General features: G+C 34.2%; 3 protein-coding genes, 1 long non-coding RNA gene and 1 other non-coding gene across 12 annotated transcripts; 3 read left to right on the top strand and 2 right to left on the bottom strand.

Annotated features, from left to right (window-relative positions):
* Nucleotides 1-5,023: 5,023 nt before the first annotated feature.
* LOC108819332 (sodium/calcium exchanger NCL-like) lies at nucleotides 5,024-6,205 on the top strand. The gene is made up of 3 exons (XM_018592345.2): nucleotides 5,024-5,299; nucleotides 5,383-5,697; nucleotides 5,781-6,205. The coding sequence occupies exons 1-3, from the start codon at nucleotides 5,039-5,041 to the stop codon at nucleotides 6,027-6,029; spliced, it is 825 nt and encodes a 274-aa protein (XP_018447847.1). The 5' UTR covers nucleotides 5,024-5,038; the 3' UTR covers nucleotides 6,030-6,205.
* Nucleotides 6,206-7,935: 1,730 nt separating this feature from the next.
* TRNAI-UAU (transfer RNA isoleucine (anticodon UAU)) lies at nucleotides 7,936-8,009 on the top strand. Its single transcript has one exon. It is a non-coding gene; the product is annotated as a tRNA-Ile (tRNA).
* Nucleotides 8,010-11,056: 3,047 nt separating this feature from the next.
* LOC130498464 (transcription factor TCP3) lies at nucleotides 11,057-12,622 on the bottom strand. Its single transcript, XM_056991849.1, has one exon. The coding sequence runs from the start codon at nucleotides 12,443-12,445 to the stop codon at nucleotides 11,384-11,386; it is 1,062 nt and encodes a 353-aa protein (XP_056847829.1). The 5' UTR covers nucleotides 12,446-12,622; the 3' UTR covers nucleotides 11,057-11,383.
* Nucleotides 12,623-15,083: 2,461 nt separating this feature from the next.
* Nucleotides 15,084-17,174, bottom strand: LOC108822930 (malate dehydrogenase 1, mitochondrial). Its single transcript, XM_018596137.2, has 7 exons — nucleotides 16,838-17,174; nucleotides 16,504-16,677; nucleotides 16,091-16,259; nucleotides 15,904-15,965; nucleotides 15,683-15,804; nucleotides 15,478-15,595; nucleotides 15,084-15,390 (listed from the first exon to the last, which is right to left on the bottom strand). The coding sequence occupies exons 1-7, from the start codon at nucleotides 17,078-17,080 to the stop codon at nucleotides 15,253-15,255; spliced, it is 1,026 nt and encodes a 341-aa protein (XP_018451639.2). The 5' UTR covers nucleotides 17,081-17,174; the 3' UTR covers nucleotides 15,084-15,252.
* A 563-nt stretch (nucleotides 17,175-17,737) lies between these two features.
* Nucleotides 17,738-19,628, top strand: LOC108820998 (uncharacterized). Of its 8 annotated transcripts, none has more exons than XR_008937625.1 (6): nucleotides 17,741-18,017; nucleotides 18,118-18,314; nucleotides 18,441-18,536; nucleotides 18,626-18,865; nucleotides 18,962-19,110; nucleotides 19,242-19,628. It is a non-coding gene; the product is annotated as an uncharacterized LOC108820998 (long non-coding RNA). The 8 variants fall into 8 exon arrangements; XR_008937624.1 differs by having other exon boundaries at nucleotides 17,742-18,017; nucleotides 19,249-19,628; XR_008937622.1 differs by having other exon boundaries at nucleotides 17,738-18,017; nucleotides 18,419-18,536; nucleotides 18,962-19,628.
* Nucleotides 19,629-20,161: the final 533 nt, after the last annotated feature.

Below are 20,161 nucleotides of genomic sequence, written 5' to 3'. Positions count from 1 at the left end.
CATATCCGGATTTTTAAAGGTATTTATGATTTGTTTTATATGCTATGGATATCTAATTTTTCGATTTTTTTCCTTTCGGAGAAAATACAGATATTCGGAAAAATAGATATCCAAAAATTAATTAAATATTTGCGGATATTTATGAATACTTACGAATATCTCATCTGTTGTGATTAATACAAATAATCTTAAAAATTCGATATAAAATTGTTTTGTAAAATATTTTTTTTGCATGATATATAAGATAAAAATTAAAAGAATTAGTGAATCTACACATTTTGTAACTTTTTTAATTTAGTTAACGATTATAATAACAAAAAATTTAAGAAAAAGTTATAATTCTCGTAATTTTTTTCTCTTCCTTTTATGTAATACTTTTATATAATTAATAATGTGAATATAATTTGTCAAATCATATGTTAGAATAATAGTTATATAGTTTTATACATTTAAAACTTTAACTATAATTAAGATATACATGTATTTATTTATTGTCGGATCGTATCGGATATCCGCTTTCCAAAATTTTAATATTTGTGATTTTCTTTGATTTTAACGGATATTAATTTTTAGTATTTTTTTTGCTTCGAAAGTTTGCAGATGGATATCCAGAACTTTCGGATGAATAATGAATCGAACCAGTTTTAACGGATAAAATGTCCAGTCCTACTCTACTTACCTCCATTGAAATGAAGTAGTTTGATGATGACTCAACATTGGAGCATTCATTTTTATACTCAACTAGCTCTTTCACGGGTACAAATATATTTCCATGAAAATATTAAACATCTCCTCAGAATCTCATAATCTGTAATATTTTCAAGATATTACAAAATTAAATAAAAACATACATTTTATAACTTGCAATAAATATTTACTTTCAGCAAATAATTTAAAATTTTCAAACCAATATTACAATATTATAATTAAATTTTTCAAACCAAAATTATATTATTATAATATATAAACACAAATAGGTCAATATTCATATATATGCTATAGTCTCTTTTGGTGTGTTAGTCCTCCTCATTACTTTATTTTTTTATATAACACTATTTAAAATAGAAAATTGTGTTACATAGATTTAAAATTGACTTTATAAAATCTGTACTTACAATTAAAATTTGAATAATATGATTTATTAAATTTTAATATTTGAAAAAGATATTGAGATAACAAAACCTTATATTGTGGAAATAAATAATAGAATTAATAGAAAGAAAATAAAGTAACATATTTAAAACTGAATTTGGTTTAGATCAAATTTAAGTTTCTCGAAATCATCTTAAACCTTTTAACATGAAAAACCATATTTTAAAAATAACAAGTATATTCATTTTAAAAAATTATAACTAATTTTTCAGATAACATGATTTATTTAGTTTTCAAATACAATAGCATGAACAAAATTTAAATAATAGTATATTTTAAAATAATAACCATTTATATTAATCATTTACTCTAACTACTTTAATTATTTGTTAATTTTACGGGCATGCCGATCCTAGTTTATTACATATTTATGTACCAATACATATATATTAGTTCATCATAATTGAATTTAGTCTATTTTCCAGTATTATGGTGAATATTTCAGCAGTAGTCTAGTTAGACTACTATAATGTAATTCCTTGTAACCTGTTTATACTATTGTTGTTAATTCAAATAGTTAAATTAACAACAATAGTAATTCCTTGTAATTAAATTAACAACAATAGTTAAGATAGTTTCAAAAAAATAAATATAGTTAAGACATAACATCTATCAAAAGTATAATACACTAGTGTGTAAATCTTATTCAAACGGATTAAGATTTAATTATAAATTCTTTTCATAATTTTTATAATAAGAATAGTTTATGTATTTTTATTTTCCAATAGTATTCATTACTCATTTTAAAAATTAAATAGATAGTTTTACAAGAACAAATCAGAATTAACATAACATAACATTACCATCATATCATCATATTCACAATATCATTCTTAAAAATAATAATTGTGTTATGAATCATGAAGTGGATGGTCCATAACCAAGACCATACAAGTTCAAGACTAGAGTCTATTGGAGGTTTACATCAAGCCACATGGAAGACCCATTCAACCTTAGTTTTTATGAGTTTGGCCATGTCATTATGTAGAGTAGAGATGTCAAACAGGTTGATCCGTCCCGTCCCGTCCCGTACCGCAGTGGGCTCATCTCTTTGCGGGTCACGGCGGGTCAGGTCCGCGCGGGCTGCGGTCTCCAAAAGGTCGTCCCAAGCCCGTACCGCAAATTGCACACTCCTTTACAGGCTGTCCCGCGGGACATACGTTAATGTAATGTATCCGATCATGCTTGACACTGCAGGCCGCTCCAGAACACTTCCTGATGCTGCATGCTGCTCTAAGATGCCTCAGGCTGCTCCCCTACATAACCAAGTTCACATAATTAATATACATGAAATGTCTACAATGCAAATTCTTCAAAATTTGTAATATATTATGCATATTTCTCTATTAAAAGTGCATATAGAACATGAGATGATTATATATATATATATATGAAGTCATAACCAAACAAAAAGTGCATGTAAAAATGAGATGTTAATGTATATTCTATTCTATTGATGTAACAAGATAACAATGATAAGTAACGAGAGAACATGAAGAATAAAATACATATCGAAGAAGGCTCTAATCAGTAACAAGACTAACTCTTTCAGCTGAATGACATCATTGTTATAGAATTAAATAGCTTAGTCGATCAAGGCTCTAACCATAGCTTATTCTCGTTACCGCTTTGATCAGAGCTTAGTCTTGTTCATGTTATCTTAACCAAATAAAATAGTTATAGTTAATTTTGTCACACTCAAACATATTTACATACCAATTAAAGATAATTTCAGAATATGTTTTTCATTAGCTTATAACTCCTAAGTTTATAACCAATTTTTTAGTTTTAATGAATAAAAACTAAATATAATCAAACACCAAAACTAAGCTGCTAATCCCAAAATTAATTAAAAACACCAAATTAAAACACTAATGGAGCTCAAAACATCATCGTCGGAGCTCGAATCATCATTGCTGAAAGCTTTTTTCTTTTTTTCAGAGGAAAGTCATATAAATTACCTTTTTTACTCTTTTTTATTTTTTTTTTAGGTAAAACAAGAATTGAGGAGGAAAAAAATGCGGGTCTTTGTAATCCCGCAGACCTGCATCGTCCCGTCCCGCAAAAGACCCAGTCCCGCAAAGACCCGTCCCGCAAAGCCCGCTAATTTGCGGGTCTGTAAAATCTCGGCCCAATCCCGTCCCGCGACAGTTCTTTACGGGCCAGACCCGCGGTCCAGGTCCATGATTGACATCTCTAAACCCAATACTAACATAGTCGATCATCAAAGACCATCTTATATCTTCTCATTTTTTCTATAATGGGGTCCTAATTATTTATCTCATCAAGTAGATCAAATTTGGTTCTTCTATTTACACCTCAAAGGCTCAAAAGTTGTAACTTCAACGATCAGTAAAAGAAAGGTGTCACACTGACAAGATTGGGTTTAAACAACTACAAAGCCCACAATCAAGTTATGAGCCAATTTTGACCAAACAAAAAATTCTCAACCTAGAGTTTTGATCATTGGGTTATGGAATGGAATGAAGAAAATCATGAACAGCTGTAAACATTGAGATCTGACAAGAGAAAGAGGGGACCATTAATTCTCTAAAGCTGACCACCTTTATCCCATTTTGGTTCCATCATTTTCTGAAAATATAATTGAATTCATGTCATCCTTCTTAAACATGCGAAAGTTTTTAAAGTCTTCCAAAATATTATAGCGTAAAGACAAACACATTTACAATGACATTAACATTAACATTAACCCTATTAGTTTACTCTCTTATGGGTGTGAATATGTTATGGACTAACATATTGGTTGATTTGAAAAGAAAAGAAAAGAAAATAACAGAAAAGGGACTTGCTCTTCTTTTCCGAGTTTCCTTCATTTAGACCAACATGGGGTGTCTTCATGTACTACTCTCATGTCCCATTCTTCTTTACTCATTAAAGACTATATGTCACACTCAAGTTTGGTGGATCTCCTACACCCTTCTTAATGTATAGTATGTGTTAAAAGAAGACACATTATTGATACTAGTACACTCCAAATCTCTTTTGCTCTTTTTCATTATTATTTTTTCCTTTTTATCTTTGTACAACCGCATCATTCTAAATCCTGAATTCCACAAAAGCAACACTTGCAAAACTATGTCCATGGAAAATGACTCTTCTTCATCAATGGGGCCAAAAGAAGTGATTAAGAAAACACAAGAACAATTATTGTTCCAAATTCTTTTTGCCACTCAAGTATTAGCAGTGGGAATGAACCTAAAACCTAAATAACAAATTTATTAACATTTCGATGTAGATTGATAGAAGCATTGTTCCTCATTGGGTTTGGCAGAAGAAAAAAAGAGAAATATTTCTCGAGTAAAGCATTAAACCCACATGGAATAAAGGACAAAAACTTGCGATTTTAGCTTCAAGTGGGGGTTAAAGGGAGGTTTCCAACACAAAGAAAAAAGTATAAGGGAATTACACATTTATTTAATACAAGAACACATTGCTACACAATCAGGATACAATAACACAAGACGTGAGCTTGCGTGACTAGAAAAACACAATAGAGTTTACAGAAAATTGTCTAACTGATACAAACTGAATTTGAATCATAAAATGCTTGGCTACATGGAAGAAACAAGAATCTGCAACTCTTGATAACACACATAATCATTCCATATCCTAAACACACAACAACAAGAACACATTCCTTATTACACAAACAACATGAAACGTTATTACCAGTTTGATGAGTGGAAACCATTTCTATTGCACCATCTTATGTTTTGGATCTAGTTCAATGGCGAGAATCAGATGAATCAGACGATGGCTTGTCTCCGTGATCATCTTGTTCACTCTGATACTGGGCGGGTACACGTAAACCGGATAATTCACCACTAGAGGCAAACGCAATGCCTGGTATTGCTGATTGGTAAGGATGGTAATGATGATGAGCTTGTCAGCTGCTGAGCTTAAGGCGCTTATCATCGGTATCAGCTTTGAAGATATTGATTTTGACAAGGATGATGCTGTTGGAAAAGTTCTCCAAGATTTTGACAAGACTCTTGATGAGCAAGTTGATCAAGAAGAGTTTGTCCGTGGGATTAAGCGTTGGCTTATTCAAGCGATGGGAGCTGCTGGTCCTTCTGGTCCTGATGCTGGTCCTAGAACCATGAAGTACCTTGACCATTTCCATGTGGTGAGAAAGAGAGACAGAGAGACTGTTGATGATACCTCATTTGAAACTCTCTCTAGAACTAACTTTTTGTGCGTCTTGTGCAGCAAACAAAGAGAGAGCATGCTCTGTTGGGAGATAATGAGAATGGTGAGAATGATGAGGAATCAGGAGAGGTTGCAGACCCGAAATGGATCACTATCAAAGCAGCTTTGTTGCTACTCTTAGGAGCAGCCATTGCAGCTGCGTTTGCTGATCCTTTAGTGGACACAGTTAACAACTTCTCAGCAGCCACTGGGATTCCATCTTTCTTCATCTCCTTCATCGCTTTGCCTTTAGCCACCAACTCAAGTGAAGCAGTCTCTGCCATCATCTTCGCCTCCCGCAAAAAGATCAGAACAGCTTCCTTGACATTCTCTGAGGTCTGTTTATTTCAATGAACTGCACCATCTTTCTATCTCTTTATAGTTTACTAAAACCCTCTTTAATGGTGTTTGTTTTGCAGCTATGTGGTGGAGTGACAATGAACAACATTTTGTGTCTCTCGGTGTTCTTAGCAATCGTCTACGTTCGAGGGTTAACATGGAACTTCTCATCAGAAGTGTTGGTGATTCTCATAGTTTGTCTGGTGATGGGAGGTTTTGCTAGCTTCCGCACAACGTATCCTCTTTGGACATGTTTCATAGCTTACTTGCTTTACCCATTCTCTTTGGGTCTGGTCTATATTCTTGATTACTGGTTTGGCTGGTCGTAGTTCAAAAGATTTGGTGACAAGACTTGAGTTTGTTCTTGGCGTGTTTTGCTTTTATTTCTCTCTTTATGTTATGGATTTGTGAGTGTATAACTTAAAGTTAGTTCCTGAGATTTGTCAGTGATGATGGATGTTTGAAATACTCACTATTAAAGAATAAAGATATATTATCTTTCTTATTTCTTTGGTGTATAACTTAAAGTTAGTTCCTGAGATTTTAAGGTACTTCATTATACTAGTACCGACATCAGGAGCAGAAGGACAAGCATTTCCCATTGCCTGAATAAGCCAACGCTTAATCCCACATATAAACTCTTCATGATCAACTTGCTCATCAAGAGTCTTGTCATTAGAGAACTTTTCCAACGCATCATTTTTGTCAAAATTTTGGATCCGATAGGCGTCTTGAGACATGTCGTGGGGCGTAACGAGGACGTTGCATTTTTTGAGAGGAGGTGAATTGTAACATCTCGAATTGTGATACATGGAAAGGCTTAAGACAATTGATTTGAATACCTATATCAACAAAGTGCGCTTATATCTTCCAACAAACATCCGTATAGAACTCCAGAGTTAAGCGTGCTTGAGTTTGAGTAGTGGAAAGATGTGTGATCTATCGAGAAGTTATTCGCGATAGCGTGCGAGTGAGACCAAAGCACGGAAAAATGTCATGTGGTGATTTCAGGGTTAGTAAACAATTAATTCAAGTCTTTGTAAAAATTAATGCACTGTCTGTCAGACGGAACGGGACCCACATGACGAGTGAGCTGGCGGGGCGTTACAGATACCTCATTTGAAACTCTCGCTAGAACTTATTTTTTGTGTGTCTTGTGCAGCAAACAAAGAGAGAGAGCACGCTCTGTTGTGAGATAATAAAAATGGTGAGAATGATGAGGAATCAGGGGAGATTGCAGACCCGAAATGGATCACCAATAAAGAAGCTTTTTTGCTACTCTCAGGAGCAGTCATTTGCTGATCCTTTAGTGGACACATTTAATAACTTCTTAGCAGCAACATGGATCCCATATTTCTTCATTTCTTTCATTGCTTTGCCTCAGCCACCAACTCAAGTGAAGCTGTCTCTGCCATCATCTTCGCCTCTCGTAAAAAGATCATAACAACTTCCCTAACTTTCTCCCATGTCTGTTTGTTTAATGAACTGAGCCATTTTTCTATCTCTTTATAGTTTACTATAGCCCTCTTTCATGGTGTTTGTTTTGTCACATCTATGTGGTGGAGTGACAATGAACAACATTCTCTATCTCTCAGTGTTCTTAGTGATCGTTAGCCTAAGAGGACTAACGTGGAACTTCTCATCGGAAGTGTTGGTTATTCTTATAGTTTTACTGGTGATGGGAGGTTTTGCTAGCTTCCGCACAACTTATCCCCTTTGGACATGTTTCATAGCATATTTGGTTTACCCATTCTCTTAGGGTCTGGTTTATATTCTGGATTACTGGTTTGGCTGGTCTTAGTTCAAAAAGGTTTGGTGACAATAACTGAGTTTGTTCTATAGCATGTTTTGTTTTTCTTTCTCTCATGTTATGGATTTGAGAGTGTAAACTTTAGCTAAATTCTTGAGATTTTTCAGTGATTATGTTTGTTTGAAAGCTTATATATTATCTTTCTTGTGTCTCAGGTATATTATCTTATTCTACCCTTTTTGTATCTTTCTTCTACTATTATTGCGGATGTTATTACTTGTTGTTGCAAAAGAAACTAGAGTACATTTGTAATCTCACTCATGTGACTGAAATTTATCAACTTTTGAGAAAATTAAAGATGAAATTAAAAAACTGATGATTGGCTATTGCTACTGATGTACATAATTGTCATAAATATAAGTATTAGCATTCAACTACTCTTAATAATTTCTTCATTTTGTGTTAACACATAATTTTATTGAAGAGGTCCCGTAGCTCAGTTGGTTAGAGCGTTGGTCTTATGAGCCGAAGGTCGCGGGTTCGAGCCCCGCCGGAACCAAAAGGGAGTTATATTTAATTTTAGATATCAAGTTTTAAACCTGAAACCCAATGCTAACATGGCCGATCTTCAGAGACCATCTTTTATCTTCTCACTTTTTTCTATCTTGGATGAGTCATCTCTTCTCTTTTCCCATATCTTATTACCCGATTTCTAAAAGAACCATTCTAATTGTAATAATGTTTTTAATTCAAAATTAAGTCATTCATATTTACTCATAATAATAATAATAATAATAATAATAATAACAAAAAAAGAGATTCCAATCTATCTATAGCTTTTTATTTTATTATTCTTCTCTTTTTTTTTGTTCTCTGCGATTTTAATTTCTTTAAACTTTTTTATTTGGGTTGAAGGTGATAGAACCTCCGCCAGTGATAAAAACCGTCATTAACAATTCTGCAGGTGATAAAAACGGCAGCATCAATTGCAGAATACAAAGAGAGGAAATTAAAGATGAAATGAATTAAATAATGATTGTTTATTGCTACTGATGTACATAATCGTCATAAACATAAGAGCATCTCCAACCATCCTCTATATTTGCCTCTATAATAGCATTTAAAACCAAAATCACTCCAACTCTACTCTATTTCTTCTTCTAAAATAGTGATTGCTATATTTTCCTCTATTTATAGAGGAAAAAATAGCATTCCTCTATATTTTGATCTATATTTTAGAGATCTCTATTTTAAGGAAATACATTGGAGCAAATCACATCTCTATTATGGAGTTCCTCTAGTATAGAGGAAAAAATAGCAAAATACATTGGAGATGGTCTAAGTATTAACATTTAACAACTGCTCTTAATATTTTTTTCATTTTATGTTAACACATAATTTTATCGTAAAGATATCGTAACTCAGTTGATTAGAGCGTTGGTCTTATGAACCGAAGATCACGGGTTCAAACCCAGTCTGAACCAAAAATACCCGTGTTCGAAAACGCGCCGGATTGCCCGCGTATTCGGCCGGTTATTCGCTGTTCGTGTCCTTACCGTGGCGAGATGGAGCAGATCGGCGAGGTTAGGCGGTGGAGCAAGTTTTTTCGGAGTTAATGGAGTAATCTGAAAAATCAGTGCATAATAACTCAAACCTGCTTAATTTCCTTCTAAAACTCTGCTATATATTCATCTGAATCGTTGAAATTGATAGTTGTTTACTTTTGTTCTGCTGTAGAAAGCATGAAAAGTTAAAGAAATCGTGAAAAAATGTATAGTTTGACGGCTAGGGTTGCAGAGATTGATTAAAGAGATGGAGGCAAAATCGTAAATTTTCTGTTTAGTGAAAAAAATGTAAATGCGGCATGGGGGTAGGTCGAACCCTGATCTCTATAATTATATTATAACTTCTTGACCACCAGACTACACGAACATACTGAGCATATCAACCAAAACTAATAAATAAAGGTATAGTGCCTTAAAATTAATCCCCGATTAATCTCCGTTTAATCCCCGATTTCTTGATAAATCGCTAGGCGTAGACCAACCGTCCGACTCATGCCTAGCGTATTTTCGAACATGGAAAAATACTAAGACCAAAAACAAGTTATATTTGGTTTTAGAAATCAAGTTTTAATCTGGAACTCAATGCTAACATGGTCGAGCTTCAAAGACCATCATATACTTCTCACTTTTCTCTATTTTGGGGAAGTCATCTCTTCTCTTTTTTTTTTTTTTTGTAACTGAGGTCATCTCTTCTCTTGCCCCCAAATTTTATGATCCAATCTCTGAAAACTCCATTATAATTGTGATATTATTTTAATTTACTTTTAATTCAAAAATTAAATCATCTACACAAGTTTTTAAACCTGGAACCCAATACTAACATAGTCGATCATCAAAGACCATCTTATATCTTCTCATTTTTTTCATAATGGGGTCCTAATTTAATTATTTATCTCATCAAGTAGATCAAATTTGGTTCTTCTATTTACACCTCAAAGGCTCAAAAGTTGTAACTTCGACGATCAGTAAAGGAAAGGTGTCACACTGACAAGATTGGGTTTAAACAACTACACAGCCCACAATCAAGTTATGAGCCAATTTTGACCAAACAAAAAAATTCTCAATCTAGAGTTTTGAATCTTTTGATCATTGGGGTATGGAATAGAATGAAGAAAATCATGAACAGCTGTAAACATTGAGATCTGACAAGAGAAAGAGGGGACCATTAATTCTCTAAAGCTGACCACCTTTATCCCATTTTGGTTCCATCATTTTCTGAAAATATAATTGGAATTCATGTCATTCTTCTTAAACATGCGAAAGTTTTAAAGTCTTCCAAAATATTATAGCGTAAAGACAAACACATTTACAATGAAATTAACATTAACATTAACCCTATTAGTTTACTCTCTTATGGATGTGAATATGTTATGGACTAACATATTGGTTGGTCTGAAAAGAAAGAAAAGAAAATAACAAAAAAGGGACTTGCTCTTCTTTTCCGAGTTTCCTTCATTTAGACCAACATGGGGTGTCTTCATGTACTACTCTCATGTCCCATTCTTCTTTACTCATTAAAGACTATATGTCACACTCAAGTTTGGTGGATCTCCTACACCCTTCTTAATGTATAGTATGTGTTAAAAGAAGACACATTATTGATACTAGTACACTCCAAATCTCTTTTGCTCTTTTTCATTATTATTTTTTCCTTTTTATCTTTGTACAACCGCATCATTCTAAATCCTGAATTCCACAAAAGCAACACTTGCAAAACTATGTCCATGGAAAATGACTCTTCTTCATCAATGGGGCCAAAAGAAGTGATTAAGAAAACACAAGAACAATTATTGTTCCAAATTCTTTTTGCCACTCAAGTATGAGCAGTGGGAATGAACCTAAAACCTAAATAACAAATTTATTAACATTTCGATGTAGATTGATAGAAGCACTGTTCCTCATTGGGTTTGGCAGAAGAAAAAAAGAGAAATATTTCTCGAGTAAAGCATTAAACCCACATGGAATAAAGGACAAAAACTTGCGATTTTAGCTTCAAGTGGGGTTAAAGGGAGGTTTCCAACACAAAAAAAAAAGAGTATAAGGGAATTACACATTTATTTAATACAAGAACACATTGCTACACAATCAGGATACAATAACACAAGACGTGAGCTTGCATGACTAGAAAAACACAATAGAGTTTGCAGAAAATTGTCTAACTGATACAAATTAGATTTAAATCACAAAACGCTTGGTTACATGGAAGAAACAAGAATCTGCAACTCTTGATAACACACATAGTCATTCCATATCCTAAACACACAACAACAAGAACACATTCCTTATTACACAAGCTCCATGAAACGTTATTACCAGTTTGATGAGTGGAAACCATTTCTAATGCACAATCTTATTTTTTGGATCTAGTTCAATGGCGAGAATCAGATGAATCAGACGATGGCTTGTCGCCGTGATCATCTTGTTCACTCTGATACCGGGCTGGTACACGTAAACCGGATAAGTCACCACTAGAGGCAAACGCAATGCCTGGTATTGCTGATTGGTAAGGATGGTAATGATGATGATGATGATGATCGTTGGTCGTAACGGACTGATGGTGATGGTAAGGATCAAACCAAGCACGAAGCATTGGTGTGTTAATGGACTGAAGGGGACCCCTCTGAGAAAAAAACTGACTTTGTGGCTGAAACGACGTCGTTGTAGTAGCCGGAGAAGCAAACACAAACCCTCCTCCTCCTCCACTTGCGGCGGAGTCAGCTGCTCCGCCGTTGTTCCACGTCACCAGCCGATGGTTCTGTTGCGACTGGTCCCAGCTCGCCGTCGATGAATCAAACCCTAACGGATTGCTCTGTCCGGATAACAGAGCATGCTCTGTTTCATGCTCTGTTTCATCGGCGAAAGGAGGAGCCTTTTGGAAGGAGTGAAGCGAGAGACAAAGGTCTTGGCTTTGTGTATCGGCTCGTGACGGTGGCTGATGGTAAATCGACGCCGGGAGAAAAACTGACGGGTGATGCTCTGTTTCTTCTCCGGAACCACCGTGAATCTCCGTCGCCGGCGGAGGAACTAAAGTTTTGTATCTTTTGGGTTTGTTTGCAGCAGCTTGACGGATTGTGTCGGCGGGGTTCCACGGAGGAAGCTCGGCGAGGTCATCAATGGCGGACTTAGCTTTCTTGATGAGCCAATCAACGGCTTTGCTTGGTCTATCGAAACCGAGTCGATCTTGAACATCGTAGAACTGAATCGCTGTTGGAGCTGAGAGCCTCACGCGCCGGTCACGTGGTCCTTTAGCCGTACAGACTTTGCTGTGTCTGTCTTTTTTTCCTGTTGATCGCACAATGTGGCCTCCCTCAACCTCCACGATCTCGCCGCAACCACCGTGCTCCAACGCTGATTGGTGTCTCATCCCGAGAGGAGGCGGCGAGGATGAGTCTGTTATATGGTGGTGGTTGGATTCTTCTTCATCAGCCATTGTTGGAGCATATCTAGGAAGATGAAGTATTGTGATGGTGAGGAAGAAGAGAGTGGCTGGTAGTCATAGAAAGATATGTCACCACATCACTGTTGCACACTTTCTGCTTTTTATTTCATTTTTGAATTATGTTAAAATCGTATTTGTGAACTGTTCTTGGAATTGTATGCTTGTATGTTTTGATGGAAAAATGAAGTTTTGTAGTGCCTCAAGAAAGATTTTATATAATACTGTATTTACTAATATTAACATTACAATAAATATTTTTACTACATAATTTTAAATGATCATTAATCAATGATACTTAAATCAATTAGAGATTTTTAGTTAATATTTCTTTAAATAATAAAAATACATTTAAAATTGAAAATTTATTTTTGAAAAAATAAATTTTCATAAATTTTAACTTTCACGGACATTAATGGTTTATAAATAGTAGATTTTTTAAAAAAATTCACATAATTTTTGATTAAAGTTAACACTTGATTATAAATATATCATTTTATGTGACTGACTATTTTGAAAAGATTGAATCAATAAAAATTCAACATAATCAGTTATTTTGGTTATAATTTATTTATTGTTACCTTCCAAATTTGTGGAAAGTTAATTAATCTGATAGTTTGACTAAAAGTTTATTAATATTTTCTATACTTGAAAACTTGAATTTAACATAGCCTATACAAAACTGTACGATATTACCTAGTTTTTTATTCGGCAGTTCAACCTTGAGTTCAGGAAAAGTCAATTTATCAAACAATTATCGACTAAAGGAAGAAATGATTATATAAGATCTTCATTATAGTGCAAAATCAATTCAATTAGGCATACAATTTGTGCAAATAAAATCGACTAGGCATACAATTTGATAAGGTGATCTTGAATCAATACTGTTATAAGAGAATCATAAAATTGGATTCAACTTATTTCTAGGTAAAAAAAATTGAAAACTACTAAATAATATAGTTAATACTCTTACAACATTATCTTTAAATAGGACAGAAAGTCTAATATGTATTGCAAAGAAACAATCGTATTTTGTCGTTTATATAGATGTATAGTTACCACATTTGGTTTGTAGAGTTTACATGAGTTTATTTATGTTGATGACAAAAAACATTAACCTTAAGTCTAATGTATTTATATTTTACAATAAAATCACCATAAATTGTTGTCTTATTTATGGTAACAATTTAAATGAGATGATTATTAATGATTTTCTGATAAATTGATACTATTTGTAGGAAAAAAATTAATGTCTTCTTATCTTAATTAATTTAAACAAAATTATTTTTTTAACTACGTTGTTAATATATCTTAATTTTCCCTAACAATTTAAATTTATATATTCACAATAGTAACAAAAAAAATATTTTGAAATATTTTTTGTTTGATCTGACATCTATATACTTGTTCTTCAAACAATAAATAACAAAAAACTAATATTTTCATATAAATTAATTTTGGTTTTCTCTAATATTATTTTCTTCATTTTTGAACAGTAAAAATTCATAAAAGTACAAAATTTACAAATCCAATAGTTTTTTCAGTTTTGTGTACAACTTAAAAGTATTTAAAATTTAATTTTAGAAATATTATCACTTTTCTTTAGTTTTTAATGGGTCAACCAGGATTAGGTCACGGGCTATAGATAATTTTTTAGATTTTTATCTGATTTCTTAAATTTTTAATTAATGAAACTTGCATTAAATTTGAACTAGATTATATACAGATCAACCGGATTTATATGTTTAACCGCGAATCCGGATCGAATATAAGAACATTAAATATCTATTTTGAACATAAATATGTAGATCAAAATTCAAAAAAAAAATAGTACTTAATATTAATTATCATTTTTAACCAAAAATCAAATCCGTTCTTTAAAATCACGAATCAAAATCAATGTCGTAAAACAATTAAACAGTAGGTTGTAGAGTTATGTATATAAATTATTCATAATTATAATACTATAATATGAAAAAAAAAGTGGCATGAGCACTGAGGAAATGTCGGACATAGCTATGAGGCTATGCTCATTTTCCTTATCTCTTTGTAATCAGTTTCTTTCCAACCACTTCTCCATAGAGACACCGACCATTTCTTACATTTTCAGTATAATACTATACTTGCTTTGTATTTTTCAACTTTGACATATGATGATGTAACTGGACGCCCGTATTCATGAAAATAATGGTACTGCGCAAATAAATGATACTCACCTGCCATTCCACCTACTCTACAAGTACATAAGTTTTCCAATGATGGTATGAATCTACTACTTTCGTGGATTCTTGTTCTTCGGCCGCATGTGTGGCAGTAAGTACGTTCACGGTGATTTGAGTATATAATGGGGGAGGTGTAAAAGAGCAGATGCAAAATCTACAAGCCTCACAGCCGAAGGTTGAATGGGTTATGGGCTGATAATTTAAGACAGTCCTGTAGGTTGGAACTTTTGTGATGGACATGTGCAAAAGCTCGCTCCTAATCCTATCCCTCGGACAATTTACAAGCGACGCAATAGCATTGACATGGGATGTCAAACTGTATTATAAATCTTGTTTTGAAGATATCCAGTAAGAGAGTGACTTTAAAACTTTAATCAAAGTCCTTAAAGATCCCTCTTTTTAGCCAAGACTAGTTACTATCACGTAATCTTATTAGTTTGTGATGGTGTGTGACATTTATTACCCGCAAAACAGATTGTTTGAAAACAAAAGACAGACTCAAATCATGTAGTATCTTATGGAAGGCAAACTCTAGCCGGAAAATTTGGAAAAAACAACCACCAAGTCAAACCGGTTTGATCATTGGTTGGCAAACTTAACGCCCTTCTCAATGGAAGACTTGAGTTCAGGCTTCAATGCCTCCAAGCCTTCCTTCTCAAAGTCTGAGAGTGGGCCCAAATCAAGAACCTCCTCCACGCCGTTCTTTCCCAACCTCACCTGAATTACATAACAAAATCATCACATTCATCAACTTGAGCCATGAGACCGTAGGATGAAAACTATTTGATAAGTTTTGAGGATTACCTTTGAGGCAAAGAAAGGAAGCTCAGTGATTGTGGATTGCACGTATGAGCATTCAACAACATCTGGAACACCGTTAAGTCCCTTCAAGCATGCATCAGCGAATAGTGCTCCAGCATAGCTGTGTGACAATGATCAGATTACAAGATTCAATAAATCAAAGAAGATCAAAGATTAACGACGAAAAGGGCAGAGCACAATTACTTACGCCATTGACAATGTAGCTGAACCTTTTCCTGCTTTAGCCTCCACGACTTCTGTACCTCCATCTTGGGTACGCTTGGTGAGAGCGGTAAGCACATCAGCTGACAGGTTAGCTTGAGGAGTGGCCTACATTGTTTACAACACAATGAGAGAGATTAAGAGAAGAGTGGGAGAATTGAGTGAGAGAAATAAGAAGATTGAGTGAGAGAGGAAGCGGGAGGTAACCTGAGAGAAGAGTGGGAGAATTGTAACACCAGCATGACCACCAATCACCGGAACATTCACTTCTGTAGATAGAGACACAACAAGCATTCAATTATTAGGACTCAGGATTGGGATTCAATTTTCCTATCGTGCTAAAATGTGAAGAAAACAAACATCCTTGAACACACAGCTATGAATCCACACAAACCTGCAACAGGGACATTAGCCTTTCCAGCATAGAAGGTCTTGGCCCTAACGACGTCAAGAGTGGTAACACCAAACAACTTCTTTTCATCGTACATACCAGCCTTCTTAAATATCTCAGCTGCAATTGGAACAGTGGAGTTCACTGGGTTGCTGATCATATTAACAAGTGCCTGATTCAACACAAAAGAGCAACTCCAAAGGTCTCAGTCATTTGATTAAAAAAAAACACACAAAAGAATACCTATAATAAATAAATCAACAATCATGCTCTTGGCACACTGAAGCATATTAACAAGTGCATGATTCAACGAAAGAGTAACTCCAAAGGTTAGCCATTTGATTAGAAAAAACCACAAAAGGAGACATTTTTACAACTAAAATTCAACTGCAAAATGAGATGGGAGAGGGTCTTACATGAGGGCAGTACTTGGCGATGGCAGAGGCAAGGTTCTTGACAATGCCAGCATTGATGTTGAAAAGATCATCACGGGTCATACCAGGCTTCCTGGGGACACCAGCTGGAATGATAACGAGGTCAGCTCCTTCAAGAGCTTTCGCCAACTCATCATCTCCCATGTATCCAACTACCTATTAAAAACACAAATGAATGAAGCAACTATATCAATATAAGCCTAGAAAGCAACAGATCTCTCGCTGATATAACAGATCGAGAACGCACTCTCAAGCCTAAAAGTGAACATGAATTGAGAAAGACAAATCAAAGACACGATCTAGTAGTATTATATACCTGAGATCTGGTGTTGATGTGACCGACATCAGCGGCGACTCCAGGAGTGTTGGCGATATCGAAGAGGGAGAGGCTGGAGACGAGAGGGTTGAGTTTCATGAGGAGAGCAAGAGGCTGACCGATTCCACCGGCGGCTCCCAAGATTGCGACTTTTCGCTCGGGGACGGATCCGGATGAGAAGTTGCGGCGGAGAACCGACTGCTTCGCCGAGGCGGAGGATCGGACAAGCATAGATCTGAACATTTTTGGGGGATTTGCGAGGAGAGAAGATGTCTTTTTTGTTTTTTAGTTTTTGTGGTGAAGCACTTGGGCGAGACACTCGATGATGATGAGATATGTCTCTTGACTCTTTGCTTTTAATGCACTTCCACTCCCTGGGTGTTTTTTTTGTCTTTTTCTAAAAGCTTTTGGGTTAGTTGCTGTGTAAAACAGATACTGGGTTACTTGTTGTAATAAAAAGAAACTTTTAGGTTAATCAATACAATTAAAACAACATACATCCCCTTAGTTTTTCAAACTATTTACAGGAATTCCACTGAAATATATTAAATATTTAATATTTAAATTATCTAAAATATTTTGAAGAGATCTTTAGAAAATCTGAACAAATAATATTTAGCCTAATATAGTTTCACATAGAATTTGAAATAAATAGTCACCTTTTTATTTGCATATGTGATAGTACATAGATGTTTTTTTTTCCTATGTAAATTTACATTTTTATTTTCTTTGTTTCAATATATATTATCATCATAACTAACATAGATAGGTGGAGTTTATATAATTATAAACTATATATAACTGCAATCTATCTATTTATATAAATTAGTGTTTTCTCTCCTGTGAGAGAGAGACACGTCATTAAGTAAATTAAGGGGAGCCTTGCACGTGTCCTCTTCGTTTTCTTTCATGGGTCTCGGGAAAAAAAGTTTGGGCTTCAACGTTTTAGTTTATGGAGTTTCTGATAAATCGATTGCCTAAAATCGATTATAAGAATCTCTGTGTGTTTTTCATAGCGTCGTTCAGTCTTCCTCATTATCAATCGAATGGTTTGGAGTTACAGATGCATCGCCTTTATGGCCTTCTTAAATCACTTGACCCAATGCATCCACTATCTTTCATTCAATGTAAATTTGTTTTATGTAAGGCGGTGCATGTAGGCTTCTCTTCCTATAGAAAGGTTAGTTTCATTCCTTTGAAAATCATCTTCTCATTCCATGAAACTACAATCAAAACTTATTCTCTGTCAATGGCTAACTCCGCTGCTTTCCAATTTGAAGTCAGGTAGATGTATGCAATCAATTCATCAACTTTCTCCTCATCACATTTCTCACCTTGATATATATGGCGCCAGGGTACTCAGAGAAATCACAAAGTCATCTCAAAGGAATCAGAGGAGTCGAGAGCGTTCGCCGGCGCTGTCTTCTTCCATCTACGGTGGCAAAACCCAGATCTTTGATTGCCATAAAAATCCCTGGTATGACCATCCAATCATACCCAAAAAGAATATTGTTTTCTAATACTGATTTCTTATATGTTTCTTAAGAGTTATTAGAGACAGAGGATTTGAACAGATTACAGTTGGATTCATCATGTGTTGCAGGTTGCAACCACAACTGTTTGGTTTCATTATGTGTTGCAGCCACATATGCGAGAGCACTAAAGTAAGCTCTTCAAGAAATTTTCAATCTTCAAAAGGGTAAGAAATCACAACATTTTTGGCACGTTTATGAAATTTCTAAAGTGATCACCAGTATTGCTAACTTTTACAATCCCCCTTGGTTCAAGGTTCTACGGGGGCTCATACTCAAAACTTTGAAGCACCTGCTGAAGGAAGGTACCATCTGTTAGCTAAGCGTATCCAATTTGACAAGAAAGTAATATCAACTTCAAACTCATTGACTCACCAGTTTCCATTCGCATCAATGGCCAGACCAATGAGATAACTGCTTTTATTCTACCGAAAGTTCAGGTCTCAGAAATATGAGCAGCTAATGCATTTAGTTATTACAAACGTGGATTTGCTGGGTATTTGTTTCTAATCTTGATTTTTCAATTTGCTAAAAATTTTGGTTTAATAATTGTCCAAGAGTATTCAACCTTTCTAACCAAAGTTTTCTGCAGATATTTTCCGTGTTGTTTGTGGCATCAATAACACGACAACGAAGAAAATCAGGCCGTGTTATTCATGGTGACGGATGAAAGCTTCTAGCAATTCAAATTCTTATTGTTAGAACATTTCAAACATATGTTCTTCTTGACTACTAGACTTGGTAAGTATTTAATTTATAATATTTTCCTGCACAGAATTCCTATGCTGCAACATGATTTGAGGTTTGTGCTTCGTTTTGTATTATGTGTAAATAATATATCTGATGTTTCATTCTTCGTAAAAAACTTGGAGAATATAGTGAGAAAAAGGGATGATGCAAGGTTATTCAAATACAAAGTCCAACACTTTGTGGAAGATGGAAGTCTTTTACTTTTCTTTTCTAGGCTATCTTTATATCCATAATAAGATGCTAAAAGAACTGATTTTTCCTGTTTTCTATAAGCTGATGCCGACACTAACAGAACAACTGATCATGGAGACTTCACAGAAGCAACAGTACACATCAACAACAGACCCGACAGAGAAGAGCATCCATTCTTAGCCTTCTAAAGAAAAATTGAAGCTACAGATTAGTCTTTTGTACAGATAAAAGATAAAGGAAAGTAAAAGTATCAATGGATCTAAGAAACAAATGTATAAGACTGCAAATAATATATAATTTGTGTTTTTTTTTTTTTACTTATTTGCCTAATTAAGTTAAAAACACTGAATAATGTTTTAATAAGTTATAATATAGATGAAACTATCTAAAGGTGGGATAAATATATAGTGTTGAGAAAGAAAAAGAGGGATAAATATATACTATCCAATAGTCTACAAAGTAAACAAAAAAAGAAGAAGCAAACAAGCAAGTATATAACTACGAAAAGGAAACTACTTTGGATAACTTATGTCAAACAATTAACATATTCAACCAAGCCCAGCACATGTAGTTTTGTTGTATTAACAAATTACCCACCAACTTAAATAGCACAAATAGTTCAGTCTCAACACAATCAAACAAATGATTCTGCTAATAATTGATACATAATCAAAATAAAATACTAAAAATAGTTTAAAAAATATAAAAAGATTAATTAAAATTTAGTGATGTACATAATATAACTTGGTTTGATGAAAAGTTTAACAAAGAGATAGTAGTTTAGTACAAATTACACAATATTTAAACATATTCAAAATAAATAGAGAAGTCTATAAGATTGGAAAAGAGA

Source organism: Raphanus sativus, chromosome 8 (genome assembly GCF_000801105.2).
Source record: "Raphanus sativus cultivar WK10039 chromosome 8, ASM80110v3, whole genome shotgun sequence".
In the NCBI taxonomy this organism is placed as follows: Eukaryota; Viridiplantae; Streptophyta; class Magnoliopsida; order Brassicales; family Brassicaceae; genus Raphanus; species Raphanus sativus.
Note: the sequence above shows the minus strand (reverse complement) of the source record. Positions and strands in the feature narration are given on the sequence as shown.

Coding starts and splice junctions, on each gene's coding strand:
- LOC108822930 (XM_018596137.2), bottom strand. CDS start 17,080: ATGTTCAGATCTATGCTTGTCCGATCCTCCGCCTCGGCGAAGCAGTCG. Junction 16,260..16,503: donor TCGCCAAGTACTGCCCTCAT/GTAAGACCCTCT, acceptor GTGTTGAATCAG/GCACTTGTTAATATGATCAG. Junction 15,805..15,903: donor TTCTCCCACTCTTCTCTCAG/GTTACCTCCCGC, acceptor TAAACAATGTAG/GCCACTCCTCAAGCTAACCT.
- LOC130498464 (XM_056991849.1), bottom strand. CDS start 12,445: ATGGCTGATGAAGAAGAATCCAACCACCACCATATAACAGACTCATCC.
- LOC108819332 (XM_018592345.2), top strand. CDS start 5,039: ATGGTAATGATGATGAGCTTGTCAGCTGCTGAGCTTAAGGCGCTTATC. Junction 5,300..5,382: donor ACCTTGACCATTTCCATGTG/GTGAGAAAGAGA, acceptor CGTCTTGTGCAG/CAAACAAAGAGAGAGCATGC. Junction 5,698..5,780: donor CTTCCTTGACATTCTCTGAG/GTCTGTTTATTT, acceptor TTTGTTTTGCAG/CTATGTGGTGGAGTGACAAT.